Source organism: Vipera berus (genome assembly GCF_964194415.1).
Source record: "Vipera berus genome assembly, chromosome: 4".
Classification (NCBI taxonomy): domain Eukaryota; kingdom Metazoa; phylum Chordata; class Lepidosauria; order Squamata; family Viperidae; genus Vipera; species Vipera berus.
Window position 1 is genome coordinate 55,105,694 of NC_138206.1, and position 25,793 is coordinate 55,131,486.

A 25,793-nucleotide genomic window follows, 5' to 3' on the forward strand; every position below is an offset into this window, starting at 1 on the left:
AGTCTCAGGTAAATGAACATATGTGAATTTATTGGGGATTTGGAGAGGCCCTAATGAGAGCACTATTTTGAAAAGAGGAGAACAGACAATATTCAGTTGTGGGTTAGAGCAAATCATGCATTAAGCAAACATGGGAATTGAACCCTGAACTGAACTTGATAAGGTATAGGTCTATCTGTAATAAAACCATGCTTTTGTGACTTGGTTGTGAGGAATGCATAGACATGGTGTGTATCACTGAGACCAGGTGGCCAGAGATGGTTGGATAACTCATATTATAAATTTGCCCACTGGTATTTGGGATCCTACAACAACGACTCTAAGGCCAGGAAGGGGAGTGATGGTTAAACCCTGTGTAAGATGCTGGTTATTATTGGACATGCTGCTTCACGTGTGGTTAGAGATAAGTTCCTGAACATGAAACTGCAGTGGCAGAGACAAGACACAGATCCTCTAGTATTTTGCTTTCTTTATTGCCTAGCATTCCCCTGCCTGAGCCACAGTATTTCATCATAGGACATGTTGGATTTTCTCAAATTAATGGTGCTTGGAAATATTAATCTTCATGATTTGGAAACTTATGGCCCATATGGCAATGACGGGCTTATTTCAATTGGTATCTGATCCAACTCATAGGAGTACACATGTTATATCCAATTTTCACTTCAGAACAGATGCTAGTGATTTGAAGATGGAAGATATGGCTTCAGAAATGATCTATCATGGCAAGAGGACTAATGGTTTAGTCCTCTTGCCATGATAGATCATTTCTGAACAGACTGTGATTAGCTGCCATCACCAATTTCATCACCAAATCATCAATTCTGCGATGGTGGGGTTAGTTTGGAAAAAGGAGGGACATTTTTAGGATGTGGCTTTTCAAGCAAGTCCTGGGCCATAGTGGTTTGTTATGCTGCCTTTCTTTTTTTTCCTTGAAAATGTTTTGCTTCTCATCCAACTTCAGTTCGGTCAGAACTGAAGAAGCTTCTTGGATGAGGAGCGAAAAATAAAAACACCAAGAAAATCCAGTTGCCTTTTGAAAAGCAGCTTTGGGACAGCCGGGACGTGGATGGTTGTTCTTACAGTCTATAAACACTGTGTAAGAACAAACTCTCAGATAAGGCATATCTGGCAGCATGGATGCTGATGGAGCTTTCAGGGGTGCAGATTCTGGAGGAGAAGAGAGGATTGCAACTGGGGATGGAGTTATTCCTTCCCAACCTAAACAAAGTTGACCACAGGGGATGAGGATATTTGGAGACCTCGTTGGGATTAAACTCCATAGAGTAGGTAAATGGATTTCTTTTTTTAAAAAAAGTTAGTACCACACAGATATACAAATAATTACTTCACATAATTTAAGTCGGGGATTTAAAAAAGCCACATAAATTAATGCAATTATTTTATTCTTTTTAAAAAATGTTAAATAGAAATGCATTAAGCAAAATGAAGTTTAAATGATTATCAATATCAGTATGGAAAACATTAAGTACCAAAAGTCAAAATCTTCATTTTTAATGAAAGGGCAATTTAATATCCAATAATACATAGACAAATTATCCAGGCTCCAAAATGCAAGATACCACTTATCCTTCAGTACAGATTAGCATGCTTGCTTGCTTTAGGCCACAGGTCGGCAACCCGTGGCTCCGGAGCCGCATGTGGCTCTTTAAGCCGTCTCCTGTGGCTCCCAGTCGCCCGGTGCGCGCGCACCTCTTGGAATGGGCAGAGGTGCGCGCGCACCACTCCCTACGGGAGGAGGTGCGCGTGCACCTCTCGGAACGGGCGGCGGCGGTACCCGTTTGGAGACCTGCTGCCGCTGTTTGGAAAGCTGCCATGGCCCGTTTACAGAGCTACCGCCTGGTGTACCTTTCACCCAGTTGCGTAGCAGCAGCCCTGCCTGAACTTCTCTATATCCTCTCGGGTTTGGTGATTGAGTTCCCCAAACTTATGATTTTGGGGGACTTTAATCTGCCATCCCTGGGGGGATCATCAGAGTTGGCTCGGGAGTTCATGGCTTCCATGACAGCCATGGACCTGATGCAAGTAATTCAGGGCCTGACTCATGGGGGGGTCACACGCTCGATTTTGTTTTTCTATCTGGATGGTGGTTAGATGACCTGGGTGGGGGTTCTCCAATTATTATGCCCCTGTCATGGACCAATCATCATCTCCTGCGGCTGGCATTCCATTTCGCCACCCCCCCTCGCTGAGCCATGGAACCGAAAAGATGGTTCCGCCCCAGGCGCCTAATGGACCCTGAGCAGTTTCAGGTGGCACTTGGGTCCCCGCCTTCACTCACAACCCGGCCGATGCCTTGGTGGAAGCCTAGGAAAGGGCAGCCACGGAGGCACTCGACCGCGTTGTACCCATGCGGCCCCTGACCCGGCACAGATCCCAGTGGGTTCCATGGTTTTCTGTGGAGCTCCGGGAGATGAAGCGTCAGAGACGGGGCCTAGAGAGCTGTTGGAGATCCAGCCAGTCTGAATCCGACCGATTGCGACTAAAGTCCTCTACGAGGTCTTATCTCGCGGTGATGAGGGCGGCAAAGTCTAATTACTTTGCTGCCCTCATCGCATCCGCAGATAATCGCCCGGCCGCCCTGTTCATGGTGACCCGCTCCCTCCTCAATCAGGAGGTGAGGGAGGAGCCCTTGCAGGGTCATGCCGAGGAGTTTAGCCAACATCTGGTGGACAAAATCGCTTGGATTCGGGTCGGTCTGGACTCCGACTGGGCAGAGTCTGACGGAGGTGACACGAGCGGTCTTGGTGATGTTATCTGGGAAAAGTTTGACCATGTGACTCCGGAAGATGTGGACAGGATCATGGGGAAGCTGAGCTCCACCACGTGTTTATTGGACCCGTGCCCCTCCTGGCTGGTCTATGCGGCTCGGGAGGGGACACGAGGCTGGCTCCAGGCAGTGATAACTGCTTCTTTGAGTGAGGGTAGCTTTCCTGCCACCTTGAAGGAGGCGGTGGTGAAGCCCCTCCTCAAGAAGCCTGCCATGGACCTGGCTATTTTGAATAACTATCGTCTGGTCTCCAACCTTCGCTTTCTTACGAAGGTTGTTGAGAGCGTGGTGGCGCATCAGCTCCCTCTGTTCCTGGAGGAAGCTGATTATCTGGACCCGTACCAATCGGGCTTTAGGCCCGGGTACAGCACAGAGACGGCATTGGTTGCACTGGTAAATGATCTCTGGCGGGCTCGGGACAGGGGTTGTTCCTCTGTCCTAGTCCTATTAGGCCTCTCAGTAGCTTTTGATACCATCAACAATGGTATCTTACTGTGGCGTCTCAGGGGGTTGGGAGTGGGGGGCACTGTTCTTCAGTGGTTCTCCTCCTACTTCCTGGGACGTTCGCAGTTGGTGCTGACAGGACAGCAGAGGTTGGCCTCGAGGCCTCTCGTTTGTGGAGTTCTTCAGGGGTCGGTCCTCTCCTGTTCAACATCTATATGAAGCCGCTGGGTGAGATCATTCGTGATTTTGGAGTGGGGTATCATCAGTACGCTTTTCTCTACCCCAAACCACCCCAGTGATGCCCTCGATGTGATGTCCCATTGCCTAGAGGCGGTTCAGGTCTGGATGGGGAGGAACAGGCTTCGGCTCAATCCCGACAAGATTGAGTGGTTGTACGTTCCGGCATCTCGGGAAATTCGGTCCATTCCATCTTTAACCATGGGGGGGTGAGGTGTTACCCCCCTGTACATAGGGCTCACAACTTGGGTGTCCTCCTGGACTCACAGCTCAGTTTGGAAGACCATGTAGGAGCTGTGACCAGAGGGGCTTTTGCCCAGGTTCGCCTGGTGCGCCAGTTGCGACCCTATCTGGACCGGGATGCCCTGCGTACAGTCACTCATGTGCTCATGATCTCTCATATAGACTATTGCAATGCTCTTTACTTGGGGCTGCCCTTGAGGACCACTTGGAGGCTTCAGCTGGTGTAGAATGCGGCCGCGCGAGTTGTGATGGGGGTCTCCCGATACTCCCATGTAACACCTCTTCTACGCGAGCTGCATTGGCTTCCAGTTGCCCTCCGGGTGAGATTCAAGGTGCTGGTGATTACCTATAAAGCCCTAAATGGCATGGGTCCGGATTACTTACGGGAGCACCTGCTGCCGGCGTCATCTTCCCTTCGTCCTGTGCGCTCCCACAGAGAGGGCCTCCTCAGGGTGCCGTCGGTCAGAGAGTGTCGCCTTGCGGCCCCCAGGGGGAAAGCATTCTCTGTGGGCGCGCCAGCCCTTTGGAATCAATTACCGGTTGAGCTCCGGATGGCTCCCGACCTTCGCTCTTTCCGCCGTGATTTGAAAACCTATTTATTTGAACAGGCCGGCCTGGTTTAAGGGTTTGGGGTATTTTTAATTATTTATTGTTAGGGCTTAATTAATTTAATTTTACTTTTAACTTTTGTAAACTTTTGTAGTGCTTTTATTGCCCTGTACACCGCCCTGAGTCCTTCGGGAGAAGGGCGGTATAGAAATTCAATTAAAATAAAATAAATAAATAAATAAGTCTGCATGTTTGGGGAGAAAACTTTCTTTCTGAACAAAAGGAGAGCATTTTAAAGCCTGCAGTGTTAATAAAGAAGGCAGGTTAACTCAATTCCCTAGTATGGTGAAATTGTTCTAAAAATTTAGATTGGGTGTTTGTGTAAATTACAAACCAAAATCAATCCTTAAAAGCATATTGTACACTGAGATTTTTGAAAAGTGTCTTTGAGGATGAAAATATCAAAGAACCATCTTTATTTGGATTTGAATATAGCATCAAAGAAGATCAGCAAAATCTTACTGAGTAAAGGATGAATGAGAAATGATGTAAAGTAAGTGAGCTACAGCAGATTCTGTAGCAATATTGTTAATCACTGTGACTGAAGAGAGTCTTAAAAACATTAATAAATTAATCCTATTTGCCCAGAGTAGTCTTTACGCTTTGTAGCTGACCTGAATAAAAGAAGCCAGAAAATAGACATATGAAATTGGGAAACAAAAAGAACCTGTAGAGTTCTGTTAAATTAGTGGTAATTCTAGAACTGTTTAGCTATAAAACCTGAACGTACAAAAAACTGTGGAAAACTTAGGATCCAGTTCAACCTAAGCAAATCCCTTTCAGTTCAAAAAATAATATAGCCATCTACTCCTTAATTAAAACTGGACGATGTATTATTTTAACATTTGTTGAAAAATGTTTCCTTGCAAAAAACAGAAATAACACAAAATTGCATGATTATTAGTGTTAAAAGTTACTATAAGCAGAAGTTTGGAGAATATACATCATAAGTTTTTTTTTGAAAATTCCAAATGGTCCATGTCAAAAATTAGATATTATTAATTTTAATACTTATTGCAATGCTTTTTTCACATTTGTACACAATCCCGAAAGAAAAGAAAAACGGGGAAAACTTCCAAATACCATCTCAGCTTTACTAAGAAGACAGCCTAACAAAAAATAATTATGCAAAATTATTTCTTTTCCTTGATCCATAGTTATTTTTCTGCTTTAAAAAGAATAAATATTAAAACTGCCTCTAGCTAAGCACTCATAATAAGCGCTGTATACAAAATAGTCTGCTAAGTGAATGATTGTTTTACCATACTGAAAAACTATTATTTAGGAATTATAAGATTTCTTAGCATATCAAAAGAATTGCCATCTGGGTGTACAGTGATAACATCTTTGCCTTCTTCATAAACCTGAAGGAATCCAGAATCATCTAACCCAACAATCCATACCAATGGTCCCTCATCGTTTGTGAGTCGGACTTGCTTACCACTGAAATGGAAAAAATTATTTGATTAATATCAATGTACATTAAATTTCAGTTTCACTATTCTATTAATAATAAATACCTCTCTGCAAAGTATCATTAGTGTCTGATTATCTGTCTTCATTTTGTGTAAACATCTACATATAACAATGTATTTCATTCATTGATCAACAAATATCCATATAAGCATGATAAGTCACTGTTCCAAGGAACTTATTACACACTAAATATATACTGAGGGAAAATAATTATTAACAAATGCATATGGATTCTATGTAAGATTCATATGGAATTCATGAATTGCTTATCATAATAAAGGAGAACAGTTTGGAGTAGTGGTTAAGGTATCAGGCTAGAAATTGGGAGACAGTGAGTTCTAGGAGCCTTAGGCACAAGACACCTTGGGCCAGTCACTTTTTCTCAGCCCTAAGGAGGAAGCAGTGGCAAACTGCAGAAAACTGCAGGGACTTGACCAGGCTGTCTCCAAGAATAACATAAGATTGAACAGAAGAAAAAAATTAAATTGAGTAACACATGCATGAGAATTTTCTGTACCCATCTTTCATTTTACGTAACTCTTCTTATGGTGTGGTGTGGTGTGGTGTTGTATGATGGTATGGTATGGCATGGCATAGCATAGCATAGCATAGTATATAGCATAGACAAGGTTTTATAAAAATTTTCAATACTAATTTATTAATTCCTAGTCTATTTTTTAGCCTTTTGATGTAATAGGAAAAAATTAGGCCTTTATGAAACAAATTCTGATGTTTTGATATTTTAAATTAAATGTGCTAAACACAATTTTTAATTAAATATGTCTATACATAGTCAAATATAAACTAAGCAAACTGTGATAAATAATAAAAATTAAAACCTGGCCAATCACTATTGCTTTAAGAAGACCTATTGTTAATTAGCAATAATAAACATAATCACCTATGCACCCAGTATTTATAGTACATGGGAAGAATTCCATTTGGTCCCTTTTCCTGAAAGATGTTGATTAGATTTTCCAGAACGGTCACACTTCTGGCAATCAGGCAGTCGGGAGTTAAGGGCTGTAATGTTGCATTCATTGTCTTATTGTACTCCATAATGAGATCATTGATGCATATAGTTGGGTTGCTATTATTAACATTAAATCCAAACCCTGAGGAGGAATAAGTCATTGGAAAAAAGATATACAAAATGTCATGTATATATCTGTAAAATTATTTCCTTTATGATGGTAATAAATGTTCATTCCAAATCATTTAGACAGCTATAAAAACCCTTTTACAGATTTCTTAAGATATTTATTCTTTCTAATGATGAAAGATTACATAAGGTCACATAAATTGAAACCTACATCTTTTTTTAAAGACAAGACAACATAACCATATAAATTATACTAATTAATTAACTAATCACAGACAACAATGCTTGCCCCTTTCTTCCTCTAGCAAAAATAAGCTCAAACAGTCCCAAGACAATCCATATCCAAACAAATACATTCAAAGGAAGTTTATAACTGAAAACCAAGAACATTTCCAGTAACGAAGAGACCCTGGTATGTGCTATGGTTATAACTGTCTAGCCATCTTAATTCTTATGATTTTGGAAGCTGTGAAATATATTTGAGGGAGATTGGTAGTTCAAAAATGTGAAAAATAAATAAAAATAAAATGTATTTGATCACCTACACAGAGAATTATCCTGCAACATTTCAATACAGGAAGCATATCTCTTTATAGGTACATTGTTTGGTATGAATATGTGGATATTTCTTGTTGAATTCCAACTGTGCATTCCAGTTGTGAACTGTTAATCAGAGTGCAGACAGGACTCTGAATGCAGGCAAAAATATTTTGAAGTTTGTGACTATGGTATTATTTTCCACATCTCTATAATTTGCTCCAGTTCAGGAGTAGCATACAGGTTTTAAGGAAACAACAGGTAAGGATTCTACATTTAAATATTTTTTCTCTGGTTTTGATGCTTATTTCTCACCTTGCTGTCCGTTAGCAGCATAATATTTGGCAGAAAACCACTAATCCTTATTTAATCAGTAGTTAAGGATTTTTTTCTTTTTAAAAAAAGAAAATTTTACTGGTTTTCTAGTTTTACATTTAAATATTTGAAAAGCAACATGGCGGCTGAGTTGGTCAATAATTCAATAACTTACAAATATCTTTAGTACAGATCTCAAACTATTACATTAAATGTTTCCTTTCTTTTCCCCTTAGTATTTACTGTCTCATATTTAAATTAATACAATTCTTATTATATCAATTAAATAAAAAATAACTTTCTTACATTTATCAATAATTTTTAGTTTATATGTATCCTAGTTGTTTTAACATTCAATCATTTTAGACAATCAATGTCCTGGTTAATTTTTCCCAATTTTTAGTTTCCCATTAATATTTATATTTAACGTTTGATATTTATAATTTCCAACTTTTAAATAACCCCAATTCCTTTTATCACAATTCATCACAAGATCTAATGTTCAGAATACATGTCTTATATATTTGAATTCTCACCATCTTACATCAACTAATTAGTAATACAATATAATATTCTCATTTTCTGGTAATTTCCAGATATCTTAAATTTAGTAACCAAAATTCCTCCTATTTCAACATTTAATACTTCCTGTCTTTTTCTCTTAATATCTATTATCTCATATTTAAGCTAATAATTCTTCTTATTATCACTAAATAAAAACATATTACATTCATAGATGTAATAAAGTTTTCTTTATCTCATCTCATAACAATTTCTATACATCTTATCTATTTGAGTATATTCTATTTTAATTCTCACGAGTAAGTCAAAACCTCTTCAGTCTTATTCTGGCTTTCTTTGCCAAATTGTCTTCCATATCTGTGCTTCTGAGTCATCAAACAAACCTCCCTGTGTTGTTATATAGATTGTTTGATGTAGAAAAAACCATCCAGTTGCCATTTTTTTTTAAAGGACTAACAAATTGTCTCTCTATATTTCCATCTCGACGTAGTTGATCCCAGGTTCCTTCTGATTTATGTAGAAAGTCTTTTCCTTTTTCCATATTGTCAGTTTCTTTTCTGGGTTTTCCATTGACTGTATTTGTTGATCAGTTGAATCTTCTGTCATAATCTTTCATTGTTCCACCTTTTCTGTTATATTCTGTGTAGTTGATTTTTTATTTGTAATCAAAGTTTGAGTTTGTGTATCTGGGCTGACATCTTGTTCTTTTCTGTAACCTTTTATTTCATCAGTAGCTGTAAGAATAGTTTGATGAATTGCTTTCAACATAGACAGAATCTGTTCCTGATCCTCATCGATATTCTCTTATTAGTGTATTAGGTTAAAAGCTTTACAATCAGAGAATGCAAAAAAAAAAAAAAGATTTTGTCACTGAATAAGGAACACACCTGGGCTTCTCACAGTTGATGTCTCAAGGCTACATAAGTCTTATCTATTGTCTGGGCTGCTGGACAAGTCTCTTTTAAGCAATAACAAATTGTAGTATCAGGTTTAGCCACAAGATGTCACCCCTACCATTTAAAGTTTTCTTTTAAATCCAAAGTTTTTATAATCTTTTCAGTTTTGCTTCTTATAAGTAAAAACCCCAATCTTCGGTAAACATAGAGAATCTTTAAGTCCACAAACTTTAAAAAATAAAATTCCAATTAGGATCAAGTTATTCTTTTAGCGTTTTAAATTCCCCTGGATAGTCAGTGACCGCTGTTTCTAGAGGGAGGGATAAAATCTCCCTTCCCTCTCCACAGGGGGGAAAGTACTTTAAGCAGCTTATCCAGGTTAAAAAAAAATTAAGAGAGATAGATCTCACCCAGTGTCATCCGCGCTGCTTTAAAATTGCCTGGTGGTAAGTGTGACTTCGGCTGTCTGCAGCCTAGTGATGAGCCATATTGCTCGGGCCAGTCTTTTGTCCGGCAGTTTGGAGGGCTGCCCTGGATCAAGTGGGAGGGCTACCGCCCTCCCACGATCCAACAGGGATCCCCTTCTTGCTGGTCGCCCCTAGAGGGCGACTTTCGACTTCTTCCAGGGTCCCCCAGTGAAGCAAAACTGGACGCGGAAAATGGAGCTCGCCTTCCAGACGTCCATGGTGGCTACGTCGGCAAACTGGAAGGCTCTGGATTTTTTTCATTATGCCTCTTGTGTGGCTTTGTAAAATATATTCACTCCCCCTCCCTATCCTATCAGTGTTGCTCCTCTGCTCAATGTGCTTATCAAGGACACTCATGAATTTGCTTTGGGAAGAACTGTGTTAACTTTTATTCTGGTAAGAGCATGCTTTTTAAATAACCAGTCAATTTATTAGATCATTGGTAAAGGTAAAGGTTCCCCCGCACATGCGTGCTAGTCGTTTCTGACTCTAGGGGCCGGTGCTCATCTCCGTTTCAAAGCCGAAGAGCCAGCGTTTGTCCGAGGACATCTCCGTGGTCATGTGGCCAGCATGACTAGACGCCAAAGGCGTAGTGGTCCCTATTTTTCTACTTGCATTTTTACGTGCTTTTGAACTGCTAGGTTGGCAGAAGCTGGGACGAGTAACAGGTGCTCACTCTGTTACGCAGCACTCGGGATTCGACCCGCCAAACTGCCGACCTTCTGATCGACGAGCTCAGCGTCCTAACCCACTGAGCCACAAATTGAAAACTTCAAAAATTTTATTTCTTCATGATTCTTAAAACAGTGTAGTGGTCATGAAAATCAAATAGAAAATATAAAAAAGAAAATAGTTCTAAAAATAAGAACAAGGTGCGAAATTGTTACCAACTTATTCTCACTTTAAAACAAGAAAAAGTATCTGATCATAATGCAAGACTTGCTGTAAAACTGGTGATCTAGAGTAGTAAAAAAACTGGCTTCCTAATAAGTGTTATATGGTGTTTAGTTAAAGCTTTTCTGGGGTTGAGAAACATTTTATTGCTTTTATCCCACAGGATTTTGTCACAAAACAATCAGATAAATAAATTCTCTTGCAAATTTTGTGTTGGGATAGACATATTCCAGATGCATATTCATTACAGTTCTAGGGGAATCATAATCACATCGTTCAATTTACTATGTCAAAAATAGGCTATATTATAAATCACCATAATTTCTGATATTCTTACCAATAAGTATATGGAACATATCTCCTGTTAATGTGGAATTTACTAAAACACCACCAAGTTTCATAAGGTCACTGTAGTATATATCATTTGGCCATTTCAACCGAAGATCTATTTCCTACAAAAAGAAATTTGCATATTGGTAATATCTTTGAAGCTACAAGATGGCTTATTCACTAATCACAGCTTATAGCTCTTAAAAAAGAGGAAATCACATGCAACTTAATTGCTTCGTAAATTTTTTTTGAAGAAAACAAGGGCAATCAATACAGAGAACAAATATGGCATTTTACCTGATATACTTCCAAATATGCTTGATTACAATTTCATGCATTTTTTATTTTGCTATTTTATGGTGTCAGAGTTCTATTGGTAGAACATACCCACTCTTCATTTGGTGACCGTTCACAAATACTATGGTAATAAAAAAATCATTTTCTCACCAATGTACAATTTATGAACAAATTTTCAAGTGCCTGGCAACAAAAACCTTCAGTGTGAAATTGATCAGGATTTAGTCAGTTTCAGGCAGTATCACAGCCAGGTGGAGGTTTCTAATCAAAGTCACAGTGCTAACTTGTGGTTTAGAGAAACATTATGATGTGGAGAAAAACAGCTCACGAAGAGATAATTTGCTTAATCAATCTCTCCACCCTTCAAGGGGTTAAAAAGGAACAAAAATGAGTCAGATACAGAATCCTGTACAGGAATGAGCCAACACCAACTAGTAATCTTCAAATCTCTGTCACATGTTCACTTAATGACAAAGTTGCTGGAAGGGATTGTGGTCGCAAAACAAAGAAGGGTATATAGTATACCATGTTTTCCCGAAAGTAATACCTACCCCAAAAATAAACCCTAGCTTGATTTTTGGGAGTGGGCCTAATATAAGCCCTATCCCAAAAATAAGCCCCAATTTTGGGGCTAGGCACATGCCTAAAAATAAAGCTAGGGCGGGGATGGGGAGGTGGAGCTTACCATTGCAGCCAGGCCTCCCATGGATCAACACTTGCCTCACTGCGGCTGAAGAAGCAGCTTCATCCAGCAGCTGAGAATGGAGCTCTGGCCTGTATTTCGCAGTCAGAGGCCTTTCCAGAGGGCCTCTGACTGTGAAATGCAGGCTGGAGCTCCATTCTCAGCTGCAAAATGAAGCTGCTTCTTCAGCCACAGAAGAAATGGGATGGCTGGGCGGGGCTGTCGGCGCTGCTGCCATGAAGTGAATGGAAAACACACACCCCTGGAAAAAAGACATGGTGCTTCTTTTAGAGGCCAAAAAAAAAAAAAGGAAAAAAACCCGGGTCTTATTTTCATGGAAACATGGTAATAGTCTAAAAGTAAGAGACTACATATATTTCTCTGTGTATCACATTTTAACTACAGCAACGGACTACATACAATATAGTGAATTTATTACAATGCATATTTAATAAAGAAGCTTACTGGAAACCAATGGCATTAGCAGTGATGTTACATGAGTGAATACTGAAGCACCCACTGAACATAAATATGCCATCCAGAGTCACATATTTGAGATAGCAGATATACAATTTGATAGGCAGGCAGGAACAAGCAAGGGTAGATACACTACCTCCATTCTGAGTCCTCTAGAGGTCATCCACAAGCCTGAAAAAGGCCACCTTGATAATACAAATACAACTGAAAATGATCCAGAATTCATTTCTTCCAAGCCCTCAGAAGCTGTCCATCTATTAGTATTATTATTATTTATTAAATTTTTATACCGCCCTTCTCCCGAAGGACTCAGGGCGGTGAACAGGGCATATCTTAAAACTACAAAAGTACAAAAGTTAAAAAAGAATTAAATTATTGCACACAATAAAAACAATAAAAAATATATATAAATATTAAAACCCTAAATGATTCCCCATCAGGCCAGGCCAGCTTGTTCAAATAAATGGGTCTTTAACCCGCGCCGGAAGGAGCGGAGATCCGGTGCCATCCGGAGCTCAACCAGCAGCTGGTTCCACAAAGCCGGAGCGCCCACAGAGAAGGCCCTCCCCCTGGGGGCCACCAGCCGACATTCTCTGACTGGAGGCACCCTGAGGAGGCCCTCTCTGTGGGAACGCACGGGGCGGAGGGGAGTCGACGCCGGCAGCAGGTGGTCCCCGAGGTATTCCGGACCCATGCCATCTACAACAACTTTTCCTAAGAAGGGAAGGTTGGCAACTAGCTTCTTGGAGATGACATGGGCCACTGTCACTTTCAAAGCAGATGGAACCATACCCTTCTGCAAATAAACACGCACCACTGTTTGGACCCAATTACATAACAGATCCTGGCTGGACCAACAGGAGGGATATAGACTAAAAACACAAGTGGCAGAGATCACAGTCCAAGGACTCTGTCCATTTTCTTAGAGCTGACCAAGTGAAACTCTTTCCAGATAATTGGGCAAGATGATTTCTTTGTCCCATCCAGAATTCTTGCTATAACTTGAGACTTAGTAAATATTATATACTTCTATTTCAAAGAACTATAATGAAAAAGAAATATAAAAACACAATACCTGATATCCAGGTATGGATCTAACAGCCTCCACAACTGCTAGAGACATCAAATGTTGAATAAATGGAATCCTTTGGCCCAATTTTGAAGTCAAAGGAATGATAACATGCAAAGTTGATAGAGCAGCTCCCACAGGACTCAACCAAGTATTTCCACCTCGTCCTTAAAAAAAGGGAAACATACATTAAACATTGTTTACGCACAAGTAACATTTACCAAATGGAAAATATTTCATCAGAAGATTAAGAAAATCTGGTGAAGTAAGGAAGCGAAAACCAAAACCAAAAGTTCAAAAAGTAACTGCAAAGATTACAAAGAATTCTGTCTAATATTTATTAAAAAATCTGAAAGGTTTGCTATTTTGATCTGTGGTTTATACTGATGAATTTTTTTACACTGATGGAATATTTTCAGCATGGTAGGAAAATGAGTGGAGGAAATTTAAGATATACAAATACTGGTAGAAAGATTAATAATACACGGTCCGTAGAGAAGAATAAATATTTGTTGGAAGAAGTCAATATGGGAGAATAGGTGAGGATGGAATTATGAAAAAAACATATAGTGGTGCTTAAAAGTTTGTTAACTCCATTGAATTTTCAATATTTCTGCTTACATAAGATCTAAAACTTATCTGTTTCCTACACATGCCCTAAAACTAGATAAAGATAAGCCAATTAAACAAATGCTTCAAAACTATTATACTTGTATTGATTGTATTGATTGAGGAAAATGTATCCAAAGTATGTATTTGTGAATTGAAAGAGCTTTTACCTTCCCTCCTCGCATCTCTCAAACAACTATCAAGGCTATCTGAGTGCAGAGATGAAACCATTCTACTTTAGGGGACTAAAAAAAAGCTTTTAGACTTACTTAAAGAGGATAAAAATCTTGTGGGAAAATATCTGCTCATAAAATAAAAATTGTTAATAATAATCAAAGAAACAAAACATTCCTACTGGATTTCAAAATGATAATTTTATCTCTACATTCAACCAAAATTCTTAACCACAGGGCTGTATTAGCAGTGCTGGTAAAGGGAGACAGAGAAATGTGTGGTAAGTATTGGCACAGTTGGAGAGGCAATCCTTTCTCTGGAAAATAGTTAATGGAACACTGATGAATGCTTTAATTGTTTGTCATCAAGAAATATATTCTTCACACTGGCTAAAAAGAGATCTCTATATGTCTCAGAAAAAAGTTCATTGATATCATGAACAGTATTAATTGAAAACAGAGGGTTGTCTATATCATCCTAAGGATTCTATTTACAATATAGGATTCCAAGTCATGGTTTAAAAACATCCATTTAATGAAAATTATAAAATAGTAACTGTTCTTCTGATATTTTAGGGGTTAGCTAACAGCAATTTGAGACCCAGAGAACGACAAATTTTGGATATGTTACCACTTCTTTATGCAGTTAGTGGTACTTTTTATCATGGTAGTTTTGTGTATAAGGATAGTTATGAAAAAATACCACTTAATTAAAGGTTGTATGAAAACTGTAACTACAAGCCTAAATATTTTATCTATTAATTCATGATGGTTTTATTCAGCAGATCTGATTATTTTAAAGATACTTTCCAGTGAGTACAATTCAATTCCTACTGGCAATGTGGGCATATCTTAATTACTCAATATTACAGTGATAATGATTGTTTTGTTATTATTACAAAAAGTGAAGATAGATTTCCATATAGTCAGAACAGATTACCCAATTTGTATGGGCATGATTAGTATGAGTATGGTTAGTATTACATAATACCTTTATGAATAGTATTGCATAATACCTTTTCTTTCCTCATACTAAAGTTGTATCAACTTACCCTTTCCCTGAATTTGTTGAGTTGCAATTGCTATAAGACCCATTTCCTGTGGCATCTTATACATCAATCTGCAAATTACAATGTTAAAAACAATTATTTTTTGAATGTTGTATGTTTTTTTAAAAAAACACACAAAGTTTTTTATAATGCTTGAACTTTAGGTTAAAACCATCACATAAAAAATTCAAATGAAGATATTACTGACAAAATATTATTAAGATACAGTATATTTAAATACATGTAGCATACTTAATTTTGAAACATTCATTCTCACTAATATGCATCACTGTTTTCTATAAGTGACACCTGGCAGTTTCAAACATTTGTTCCTACTTAAACAAATCTCATTGCTGTACTCCTAAACAGCAGCAATTTCTGATTATTCAGAAAATCAGAATGCTGGCATAAAGCAGGTGAAAAAAGACATTGTCCCTTGAGAACTAATTATGGTTTAACTGCAGTAAATAAATCTACTCCTTCTGAGAATGTTAGAGAACACTGCCTTATTTTGGGTTTCTGCTCCGTATTTGCTATAGAAATAGCTCTCCAGCTATTTCGATCAATATTAATTTAAGCAAATTAATATTCTTTTAAGTAATATTGGTAGTATCTGGATACTAAGCTTTCACAATATATTAAACTGGAGGAAAAATAAAATTTATTTAACAGAAAAAAACTGTTGCTAGACATACCAAGGAGACTTAAGTTATGAAAAGCTGAAAAACCCATTTTCACACAAAAATGCATACAATTTAATGCAATAGATGCATACAATAAACTATTTTTTTCTTTTGTTCAATTGTGTCTAATAATACAGGTAGCCCTCGAGTTACGAGTGTAATGGAGCCTACCCATTCCACAGCCCGATTGGACCGGGCTGTGGGGGGAGGCGCAAAATTGCTCTGCGGCCATGGATCCAGGCTCTGGAGGCTTGGAAAAGGCCTCTGGAACTCGGATTGGGCCGTGGGAGGGGGTTCCTTGGGGGGGTTTCCACAAAATCACTCTGCGGCCATAGATCTGGGCAGCAGAGGTCTTTTCCAGGGCTCCGGAGCCCCGATCCAGCTTCCGGAGGCACATCGTAGCATCCCCTGGCTTTGGTTTGGTTCTCTGTTGAAGAGAACAGAGGCCTAAATTACCATGAGATCACGTGAGATCAGTAGTGTGAGATCTCGCTCCACTGATCTCGCGTCATCTTGCGTTATTTTAGGCCTCCATTCTCTGCAAACACACCAAAGGCCTGGAGCAGCCAAGAAAGTGAAGATTCTCCATCTTCGCAGGGTGAGTACTGAAGGCCTGGTGCCTAGGGAGACCCACATTGGTAGCAGGGAGGGAGAGAATAACCCGGGTGAGTGTTGCAGAGCCACTGCGGTCGCTCGTAAGGACAAATAACTGCTGTGGTGCTGCAATACTCGTAATTTCAGGAGTTGCTTGTAAGCACTAGGGGGCGCTCAACATGTAAAGTTGAACAAGCGTTAAGTGAACGCTTGTAACTCGGAGATTACCTGTATCGTGCTTGCAGTTTTCTTGGCAAGACTTCTCAGAAGTTGTTTGCCATTACCTCCTTCCTATGTCTGAAAGAAAATAACTGACCTAAACTGACTTTGTTCCTAAGGCAGAACTAGAATTCACAGTCTTCTGGTTTTTACTCTGCTGTCTTAACCACTACACCAAACTGACTCTGGACAATAAACTAGAATGGTACACAAAATATTCTTTGAGTTTTAGAAAATTTAGAAAAGGAGTGATGTTTTATAGATAACAGGCTAGATAAAAGATAGCATATGATCAAAATGATTTTCAGCATGGCTCTGTTTTCCACATTACTAACTATAAAAGGACTGGATTATTCTGAAAGCCATTAGTTACTACAAATAACTGAGCTATAGAAGTATTGCAATGTTTTCTTATGTCAGTGCAAATATTAGTTGGAATAATTTTTCTAAGCAATTGCCAAATGTTCTGACATTAGGCAGAGCTTGATCACTGGTTCTCTTGGCCACCCTGAACTGCTTATTGAGACCATCTAACATCAACTATTATTATTGGGGATATAGTTGGTTGCATTAGGAATTGGCAGAAAGATTCTTATACAGTATAATTTTATATTTCTTTACATTTGACATTGTCTCCTAAATACTGTGTATATTTAAGCTGAACATAATTTCGGTGCCACATTTGTGTTACAATAAAGGAAATCTAATTTAAATACAAATATATTACAATAGACATAAGTTTAGCTGAAGCAACTCTCTACCCCATTGAGGTTCTGCATTAAGAAGCAAATTGCATGCCACAAGTCTAAGGAAGAAAACTGAGAAAAAGAAAAATAGTTGTAACAGAACAGCACTTTAGAACTAGGTGATTAAAGAAAGATTAAAGAAAGATACGCATGTAGTTGCTAAGGGGTTTGGCTAAGGTTACAAGAATATGTTATTGATATGGCTGGATCCCTGTCCGACTAAAGGCCAAGAAGAAATTCTGTAAGAAGGGATACAACTTAGAGAAGCTGCTAATATGTAGACAGAAGCATTAGAGAGAGAGATTTATTTATGCTACCTGAGATAACTCTAGAGCAGGGCTATTCAACCTTTTCATCCATTGTGCCACTTTTAGGATATGGCAATATCCAAGTACCACCAGTCGCCTAGCAAGGTGTCAAAAACTTGATGACCCTCCCCCCCAAAAAGGAAAAAAAGTGATAAAGTACAGGTAGTACTCGACTTACAACAATTCGTTTAGTGACTGTTCGAAGTTACAACAGCACTGAAAAAAGTGACTTATGACCATTTTTCACACTTATAACTATTGCAGCATCCCTAGGGTCATGTAATTTATATTCAGATGCTTGGCAACTGATTCATATTTATGACGGTCACAGGGTCAAGCAAAATCAATGGCCCGGGGGGGCATGGCCAGCTCAACATTACACAGGTCGCGGGACCCCTGTGGGGGATGCGGGTGGGGCTGTGGGGGGATCTATGCGACTCTGGTGGCGGGGGGTAGGACTGGGGTGGGCACCTTCCTTCCCTCCCTCCCATTGACTCTTCCTTCCTTCCCTCTCTCTTTGTCCCTTCCTTCGTTCCTTCCCTCTCATTGTCCCTCCCTCCCTCCCTTCCTTCCCTTTGTCCGTTCCCTCCCTGCCTGCCATTATCCTTCCCTTCTTTCCTCTGTCCCTCTCTCCCTCCGTGCCCAGGAAGGGAAAAGGGGAGGGGGACAAGCGGCCAGTGTGGCTGGTGGCTGTGCTGCCGGTGGCCATGGCTTGAAAGGCCACTGTAAATTGCTGGACAAGAACTGCACAGTGTTAAGAGTAGAGTGGCAGGAAGATATTTGTAATGACCGAGAAAAACAGGCATCCCCCTGAAGGAGATCAGCAAATGGCCCTCGCCCACTTCACACACCTGTGGACTCCAGGGGGGGACACCGTGAGTGGCATGAGAGTCCATGTTACCTGTGCTACGCCAACCAGACCCCAACCTGGTTTCAGCAGGCAGTGGCATGCTCTCCTCACTGCATGGAGAGGCTGGGCTGAGTGAGGCGAACTGGTGACATGCTGAACCTGCCTGGGTGCATGCAGAGGTGGCGGCAAATGCATGTGCCTGGCACCTGGTGTCCCAGGTGACTATTTTGCCATGCAGGCTGACTGTGTTCTGAGTGCTTCCCTTTCACCCAGGACGCCAGGCGCATGTGCTCACCATCATCTCTCTGCACGCCCAGGCAGGTTCAGCTTGTTGCCGGTATGCCTCGCCTGGACCAGCCTGTCTGCACAGTAAGGAGAATGCGCCGCTGCCTGCTGAAATTGGGGAGGCTGGCGGGGGGGGGGGACTGGGCATGACTGGATGAAAGTCACCCAGCCAACTTTCTGTCTAAGCCGGAACTGGAATTCACAATTTCCTGGTTTCTAGCCTGGTGCCTAGACGAAAACAAAATAATTTAATGAAATTCCACCAAGTTCACTAATCTATAGATGACTTTTTCTGCCTACTTAAAATTGGAATTAGAACCACAGAAAGTCTGATATGTCAATGTTCTGATTTCTTTGTATGAAATCGATGCTGTTTTAATTTCTTGTGTGTCCAATCACACTTGGCCAATAAAGAATATATTCCTATAAACCTGAAATTCCTAAAGACGTATCCTGCTTTGTTATGATTCTGCAGCAATGTAAGGATAAGATTATATTTTAGATGGTTTTAAAGAAACAAAACTGGGAAACAGAAATAATTTTTACCGTTACATTTTAAAGATTTCAAAATTTTCTTTGAATCGTTGTACATTACAATGCATTTCAGATGTGAGACAATTTATGCCAAATGTATTGATGCTTTATTTTGTTTCATGTATTTATGTGAATTATATAGCTACCCATCTCACAGCAATGAATTTGGGAGCATTAGTGGATATTTAATAACAGAAATAGGAGTTATTTATCTTCCAGAGACTTCCTGTTTCTGATCTGATCGTTAATTGCCCCCACTACATATCATAGGCTGGAAAATATAAACTCTGTATGAAGTCATCACCTTTCCAATGATTTAATCTGTGACCTGTAAAACCTGCACATGCATGCAGTAATATTTAATACTTAAACACATTTATTAGAAAATAAGCATCACTAGTGATGAACCTATAATACAAAATTTCTTAGTAAACATATAAAGTATGTCAGAAAATTGGAAGCACAACAGTTAGAGCATCAATACCAAAAAAGGGGAGAGTACAAGAATAGTATGCTTGCATTTCTAGCATATTAGATAGTATGACTGCTATACTACGTCATTACTGACCACATTAAAAAAAGGAGATACAAGTGGGAGCTGTTTTCAATAGAGAAGTTTTAGGGGGATTGCTTGAAAACAGACTTCCTCATGTATCATTTCATTACTGCATCCATGAATGTATTCTCCACTGTAGTAAAAGTACATAAGAGAAGTAACGTCAGGCTTCAAAGATGAAAAGAGGTAATATATGTATTAGATGTAGCATAATTATTTCCAGGCATTGAATATATTGTTAGTGAACTATATAAGCAGTGCAAATCTAAATCCCCTTTTCCTTACAATAAAAACAATGTACAGTATTATGTAAAATCATAACTGGAAGTAATGAAAACAATGAGATGAAAACTACAAATTCTATGTATTCAATTCTGTAAGAATGTTGGCAAACAAGCTTCTTGAACAGACACATTAAATTATTCTAGCCTTGTGTAAAACCATCAGAACAATATGGTTGCCATGATAAGCATGCATGTACAAGAGGACTAACATGCCATCTATCCACCTGCAAAAGAAAGTATTCCAATGTGTTATCACTCAAGAAAAGATGTGGTACTCTTTCATAATGTGGGTTTTGGGTTTTAATTACTGATTTTAACTAATTTATTATATTTGGGCACAATTGTTTAATCTGTTTTAATTTTTGTATTGTATTTTTGGTATTTTATTGCCCTGTACACCGCCCTGAGTCCTTCGGGAGAAGGGCGGTATATAAATCAAATAAATATAAATAAATATAAATATATATATAGGGTCCAGCCATTTATAAGGTATTCAAGCAAAAATGGTTAAAAATCAAATCAATCATTAAATCATGCTGATACCTAGAGTGTAACAAATATATAGTAGGTTGGTAGTTTAAAAGTCTGCCCTCCAAATTATTTATTAAATTTATTAAGTACATCAATGGGATTTCAGACATATATGTATTCATTTCTGGGTGACAACCCCTGGCCAATATATGGTAAAATTGCAATGCAAATGCAAAAGTTCCAATGTAAACATCAAGTTTTCCAAGACCCAAATATACATTGGGTGTATTTAATCTATTTTAATTAATATGCAAAATAACAATTATTTCCTTTGTTCTTCCCATTTTTATATATTCAAAAGGAAAATAAGCCACAAACAATATGTACCAAAAATATTGCTACTCTATGAATCTAAAAAGAACATAAATGTTCTTGGTCCATTTCTTTCTTCATTTTACATAAACAACAATACCACTACTCCTTAGTTGCTGATTAAATCTGAAACTCCTTGAAATTAAATTTATTAAATCTGTGCTGAAAGGAAATTCTTACAGTAAAATTTAGTTTTCCTTTACAAATACCTATAAACAGTAATTTTAGGAAAGTGGAAAGAGAATTTCTGCCCTCAAAGTTTAAATAATACTAGTGTGCCACATCTCTAAACTCATTATGGGAAAAGCTTCTCCAATGAGGTTATCAACGTCTACAACCCCCGCCCCTCATTCATATGATAGGGTAATAAAATACAGTAATTTGTGAAACATACAAAGAATTACTCAGAAAAAATATTTACTGTTTTAATTCTATAATTCTATTGTCTGCAAAGAGGAGCAATATAATGCTCAGCAGCTAACATACATTTGTTCACTTAAATACTCATAATTAAAATCAGAAGTAGCTGAGAATTAGAAAAAATGCATTTTACGAGGGTAAATAAATATAAAAAGCATTCCTCTGAAAAATTTACAGTGGAAATTTGTTTTCCAAAACAGATGTTCTTTGCACCTCATCCTCAAAAAAAAAGTGTCACGTTACTTTAGCAACTTATTCTTAAAGTAAAAGAAACACTCGGGGACTGTTCTTGGGTATTTTCTGTTGGCAGTGCTGAAGGAAGGAACATGACCTTCTCAGCTCTGTGGCAGGTTAAGCAGCCTGATTGAACATTGGCACTAATTAAGAGCTCTTCTTGTTTGGCAGGACCACCAGAGTACCTTCAGCACTTGTTCATGACAGCAATACCTTTTTCAGAAATTAACACTTGATGAGCGCAGACAGGGAGCCCAGCTGGTTCTCCTGAGTCCTTCAACTATATAAATGAAGTGTAATAGGAACACTGGTGGCTACCAAGGGAAGACAGACTATTCGTGACCTCTCTGTGAAAAAACAGAGTATAGTTTTACATTGACTTAATTTTCTTCATTGGGATTAGATAATGCAGCTGGGGACTAGAGAGATAGAACCAAAACAAAAGAGGTAGGACTGAGTTATTCCATATCATTTTTTTTTGCTAATAATAACTATCAATGAATTTACAAACTTATAACATTAGATAAAAATCTAGCTTTTACTAGATTTCATTACAATGTTTTCATGAAGTCCATTGTGAATATCACATAAATTCAGGGTAAGCAGGCTGCTGCTGATTATATTTAGCTTTTGAATCATAAATAGTTTTAAAGCAATGACCTGAGCAATAACAGCAATAGAAAGAAAGAAGAATGAAATGGTTGCATAGTGAGTTAGAGTAACAGGACAAGGTGATAAATCATATTTTTGATCTTTGTAATGTTAGTCCCCTCCAACAATAGTTCATAAACATAAAAAAGGCAATGATGAGTATGTTCCACTTGATCATTTTTGTGCCAAGTTTAAAGCTGTTTTTATTTCTTTTTAAACGTTTGCCGCTTATTGTATATGTGCCACATAGTTATCTCATTTGTTTGTTTACAGTGACTCCCAGCAATAAATACAAAAGGAACTTCAAAACCATGAAGACAAATTACTCAAGGAAGGGATGTAGAGAAAAGAAAAGATTTCTTTATGATTGGCACAATATAGCCTTGAAGATGTCAATTATAGATAGATAGATAGATAGATAGATAGATAGATAGATAGATAGATAGATAGATAGATAGATAGATGATATAGATATAGATATAGATATATAGATGATATAGATATAGATAGATGGGGGGTTAGACTGATTTCCCCTAGTTACATGCTGGACTGAACTGGGATTGGTGGTTCTTCTTTGATGAATACATTAGGACAGAATGATCTGGCACTCTGAGGGCAATTGTCATTAGAAGGCAAGGAGAATGAAATATATTCTTTGAGGCTGCTCTTTCTCTGACAATGCAAGAAGTCAAATGCTCTTCCTTTTGTCAGGACATCTTCTTGAGAGATAAGATATAAAGTTTCCAATAGCCCTTGGTCTTGGTCAATTGTTGAGACCAGAAATATGTTGCCTTTCACTTCGCTATCTGTAGACCCAGGAGATGCTAAGTTTTCTATCTCATAGGAGCCAAATTATGAGCCCTCTGACCAATGAGAAAGCAAAAATGTAAAGAAGTCAAAATCACCTTTGATTTTGGAAAGGTGACTTTGTGTAAGCGGAGAGGACCTGGAAGCTACATACTACTAAGACTGAATTTGCATTAGCAATTGCTACACTGTCATGTATAGAAACAAGACTTTCCCCCAATTTTTATCAATCAGTGCTAAAAAGAAAAACCTCTGATTTCAATTAAACAATAATCTTTAAATCTTTTATTTTAGTATATACAATTGAATCCAAGATTTTCTGGCTTTTCTGCATCTCTATGCGAAATATAAATCAACTTCACCCATTTTATAAAATGCTCTCGCATACTATAGGAGGAGGACAGAAATGTAACAAATAAACGGAAGTTCTGAATAGGGGAGGATTAGGGTTGATCACAATTAAGACCTTTCAGAAAAGGAAATGGAGAAAGCTATTAGGACTTCTTGACTTCTTGTCTCCAAATACAGTAATCCTGCATGTAAAAGATGCTAAAAACAAGATATGTTGATTTTATTGTTTGAAGGAAGAAGAAAAAAACAAGAAAGCTTTAAGTCTGCAGCTTTAGAAATATTATAATTTACTGATTTATTAATGGGTGATGGAGACAAGACAAAATTATTGGATTCCTATTTTACTATGGTCTTCTCTTACAAGAGAATCTGGAAAACATACAGGAAACAATATATGGATGTATTTAAAGCACTGAATTTTTAGGTATAGATCTGGATCTATTATATTCAAGGATGCTGAAGGAATTCCTTAGGAATTTTTGGAGAAAAGATTATCTATTTAAAAATGGGAGGAAAAAACAAATCCAGAAGCTACCAGATGGTCAACCTCAAGATGATAATATGCCCTCATACAGCACAACTAACAATTCTGCTCTTTCTGATACAGATAGATAAGAGTGTTTTCTTCAATTTTACAAAGTAAAGATACTAGTTTTTTTATAGATTCAAGCATTACTTAAGAATTATAAAATTAACCAAATTCATAATGTGCTTTAACTCCCCTTTAACACAGATGCATTCAATTATTAAAAACATAATAGCTTAAACAAAAATATAATCAATACTAATAACAATATTCCTCTAAAATCCACTCATAAGCTAAGTGAAACTTTTTAGTCCCATATTTATTCTGAATATAATCTATCCATCTTCTCCAAACTGAAATATATCTTTCTTGTGAATGATCCTTCAAATAAGCAGAAATCTTAGACATTTCTGCAAGATTCGATACTTTAAGTACCCATTCTTCTATAGTAGGCAAACTATCCTTCTTCCAGTATTGTCCCACCAATAACCATGCTGCTGTTATCAAATTCAACATCAGATTGGTTACTTTAGTATCACAATCTACAACAATACCCAATAAAAACAATTGTGGAGAAAACTTTATCTTTCTCTTAAAAATCTTTTGAATGTTCCACCAAATTTTAATCCAAAAAGCTTTTATATTTCTACAAGTCCACCACATATGAAAGGAGGTGGCATCTAAACTACAACATCTACAGCATTTAGACTGTAGGTTAGGATACATGTTAGACAACGTTTTGGGATCCAAATGCCATCTATAAAACATTTTATAAAAATTTTCTCTTAAATTTTGAGCCTCAGTAAATTTAACATTTCTAACCCAGATTACCTCCCAAATATCCAACGGAATTGGTTCCTGGATATTTTGTGCCCACTTTATCATACAATCTTTAACTAATTCCGTTTCTGAATCCAATTCAATTAAAACATTATATATCCTCTTTATATGCGCACGATTTAAATCTCTAATTTGTTTTACTAAGTTTTCATCTGTAGTTGTGATGCCAACCTTCTGATCCAGATTCCACCTGGCTTTCAATTGGGTATATTGAAACCAAGAGTAACTTATGTTTTCTTGTTTTAACTCATCTAGTGATTTAAGTTGCCAATTATTCCCTTCCAATCTAAGTAATTCCTTATAGGAAAACATATCCAAACTCACTCCCATAGATACGCCTTCTATCGCGTGTCCGGGAATTCCCCAAATTGGTATTTTATAATTTAACTTATAATAATACTTTTTCCAGACACGCAGCAAGGCACTTCTAAGAATATGAGATTTAAAAACCCTGTCCACCTTTTTATCATAAAGCAAATATGCATGCCATCCATATTGTTGGGGGACCCAGATTGTTGGGGGCAATAAGCTGACTTTGTAATAATGCCGCGTGGGGTGTGTGAAAGCCCTAATAAGCAGGCATATACATAGAATGAAGGCTACTGCTAAGTTTGTAAAGCCGCCCTGAGTCTTCGGAGAAGGGCGGGATATAAATGGAATTAAAATAAAATAAAATAAATAAATATACCAAGTCCCAGCCCTCAAGGTGAAGTATTCTTTTATTAGTTAAATTAAGCCAATCACTAGAAAGTAAAATATTTTCTGTATTAGCAACTATGCACCTAAATAATAGAAAAAACCACAAAATTTAATATTTGTGAACTTCTGCTTATATTGTCAGTG

The 25,793-nt window shown here is 38.0% G+C and overlaps 1 protein-coding gene across 1 annotated transcript in view; it reads right to left on the bottom strand.

Moving 5' to 3' along the window:
- Positions 1-4,082: 4,082 nt before the first annotated feature.
- Positions 4,083-25,793, bottom strand: part of HLCS (holocarboxylase synthetase) — an 81,604-nt gene continuing 59,893 nt past the window's right edge. Inside the window, exons 7-11 of the mRNA XM_081327531.1 lie at positions 15,223-15,290; positions 13,395-13,555; positions 10,871-10,985; positions 6,702-6,915; positions 4,083-5,767 (exon numbers count right to left, since the gene is read on the bottom strand). Coding sequence (XP_081183657.1) covers positions 5,602-5,767; positions 6,702-6,915; positions 10,871-10,985; positions 13,395-13,555; positions 15,223-15,290 — 724 coding nt within the window. The 3' untranslated portion in view covers positions 4,083-5,601. The remainder of the gene's footprint in view (positions 5,768-6,701; positions 6,916-10,870; positions 10,986-13,394; positions 13,556-15,222; positions 15,291-25,793) is intronic.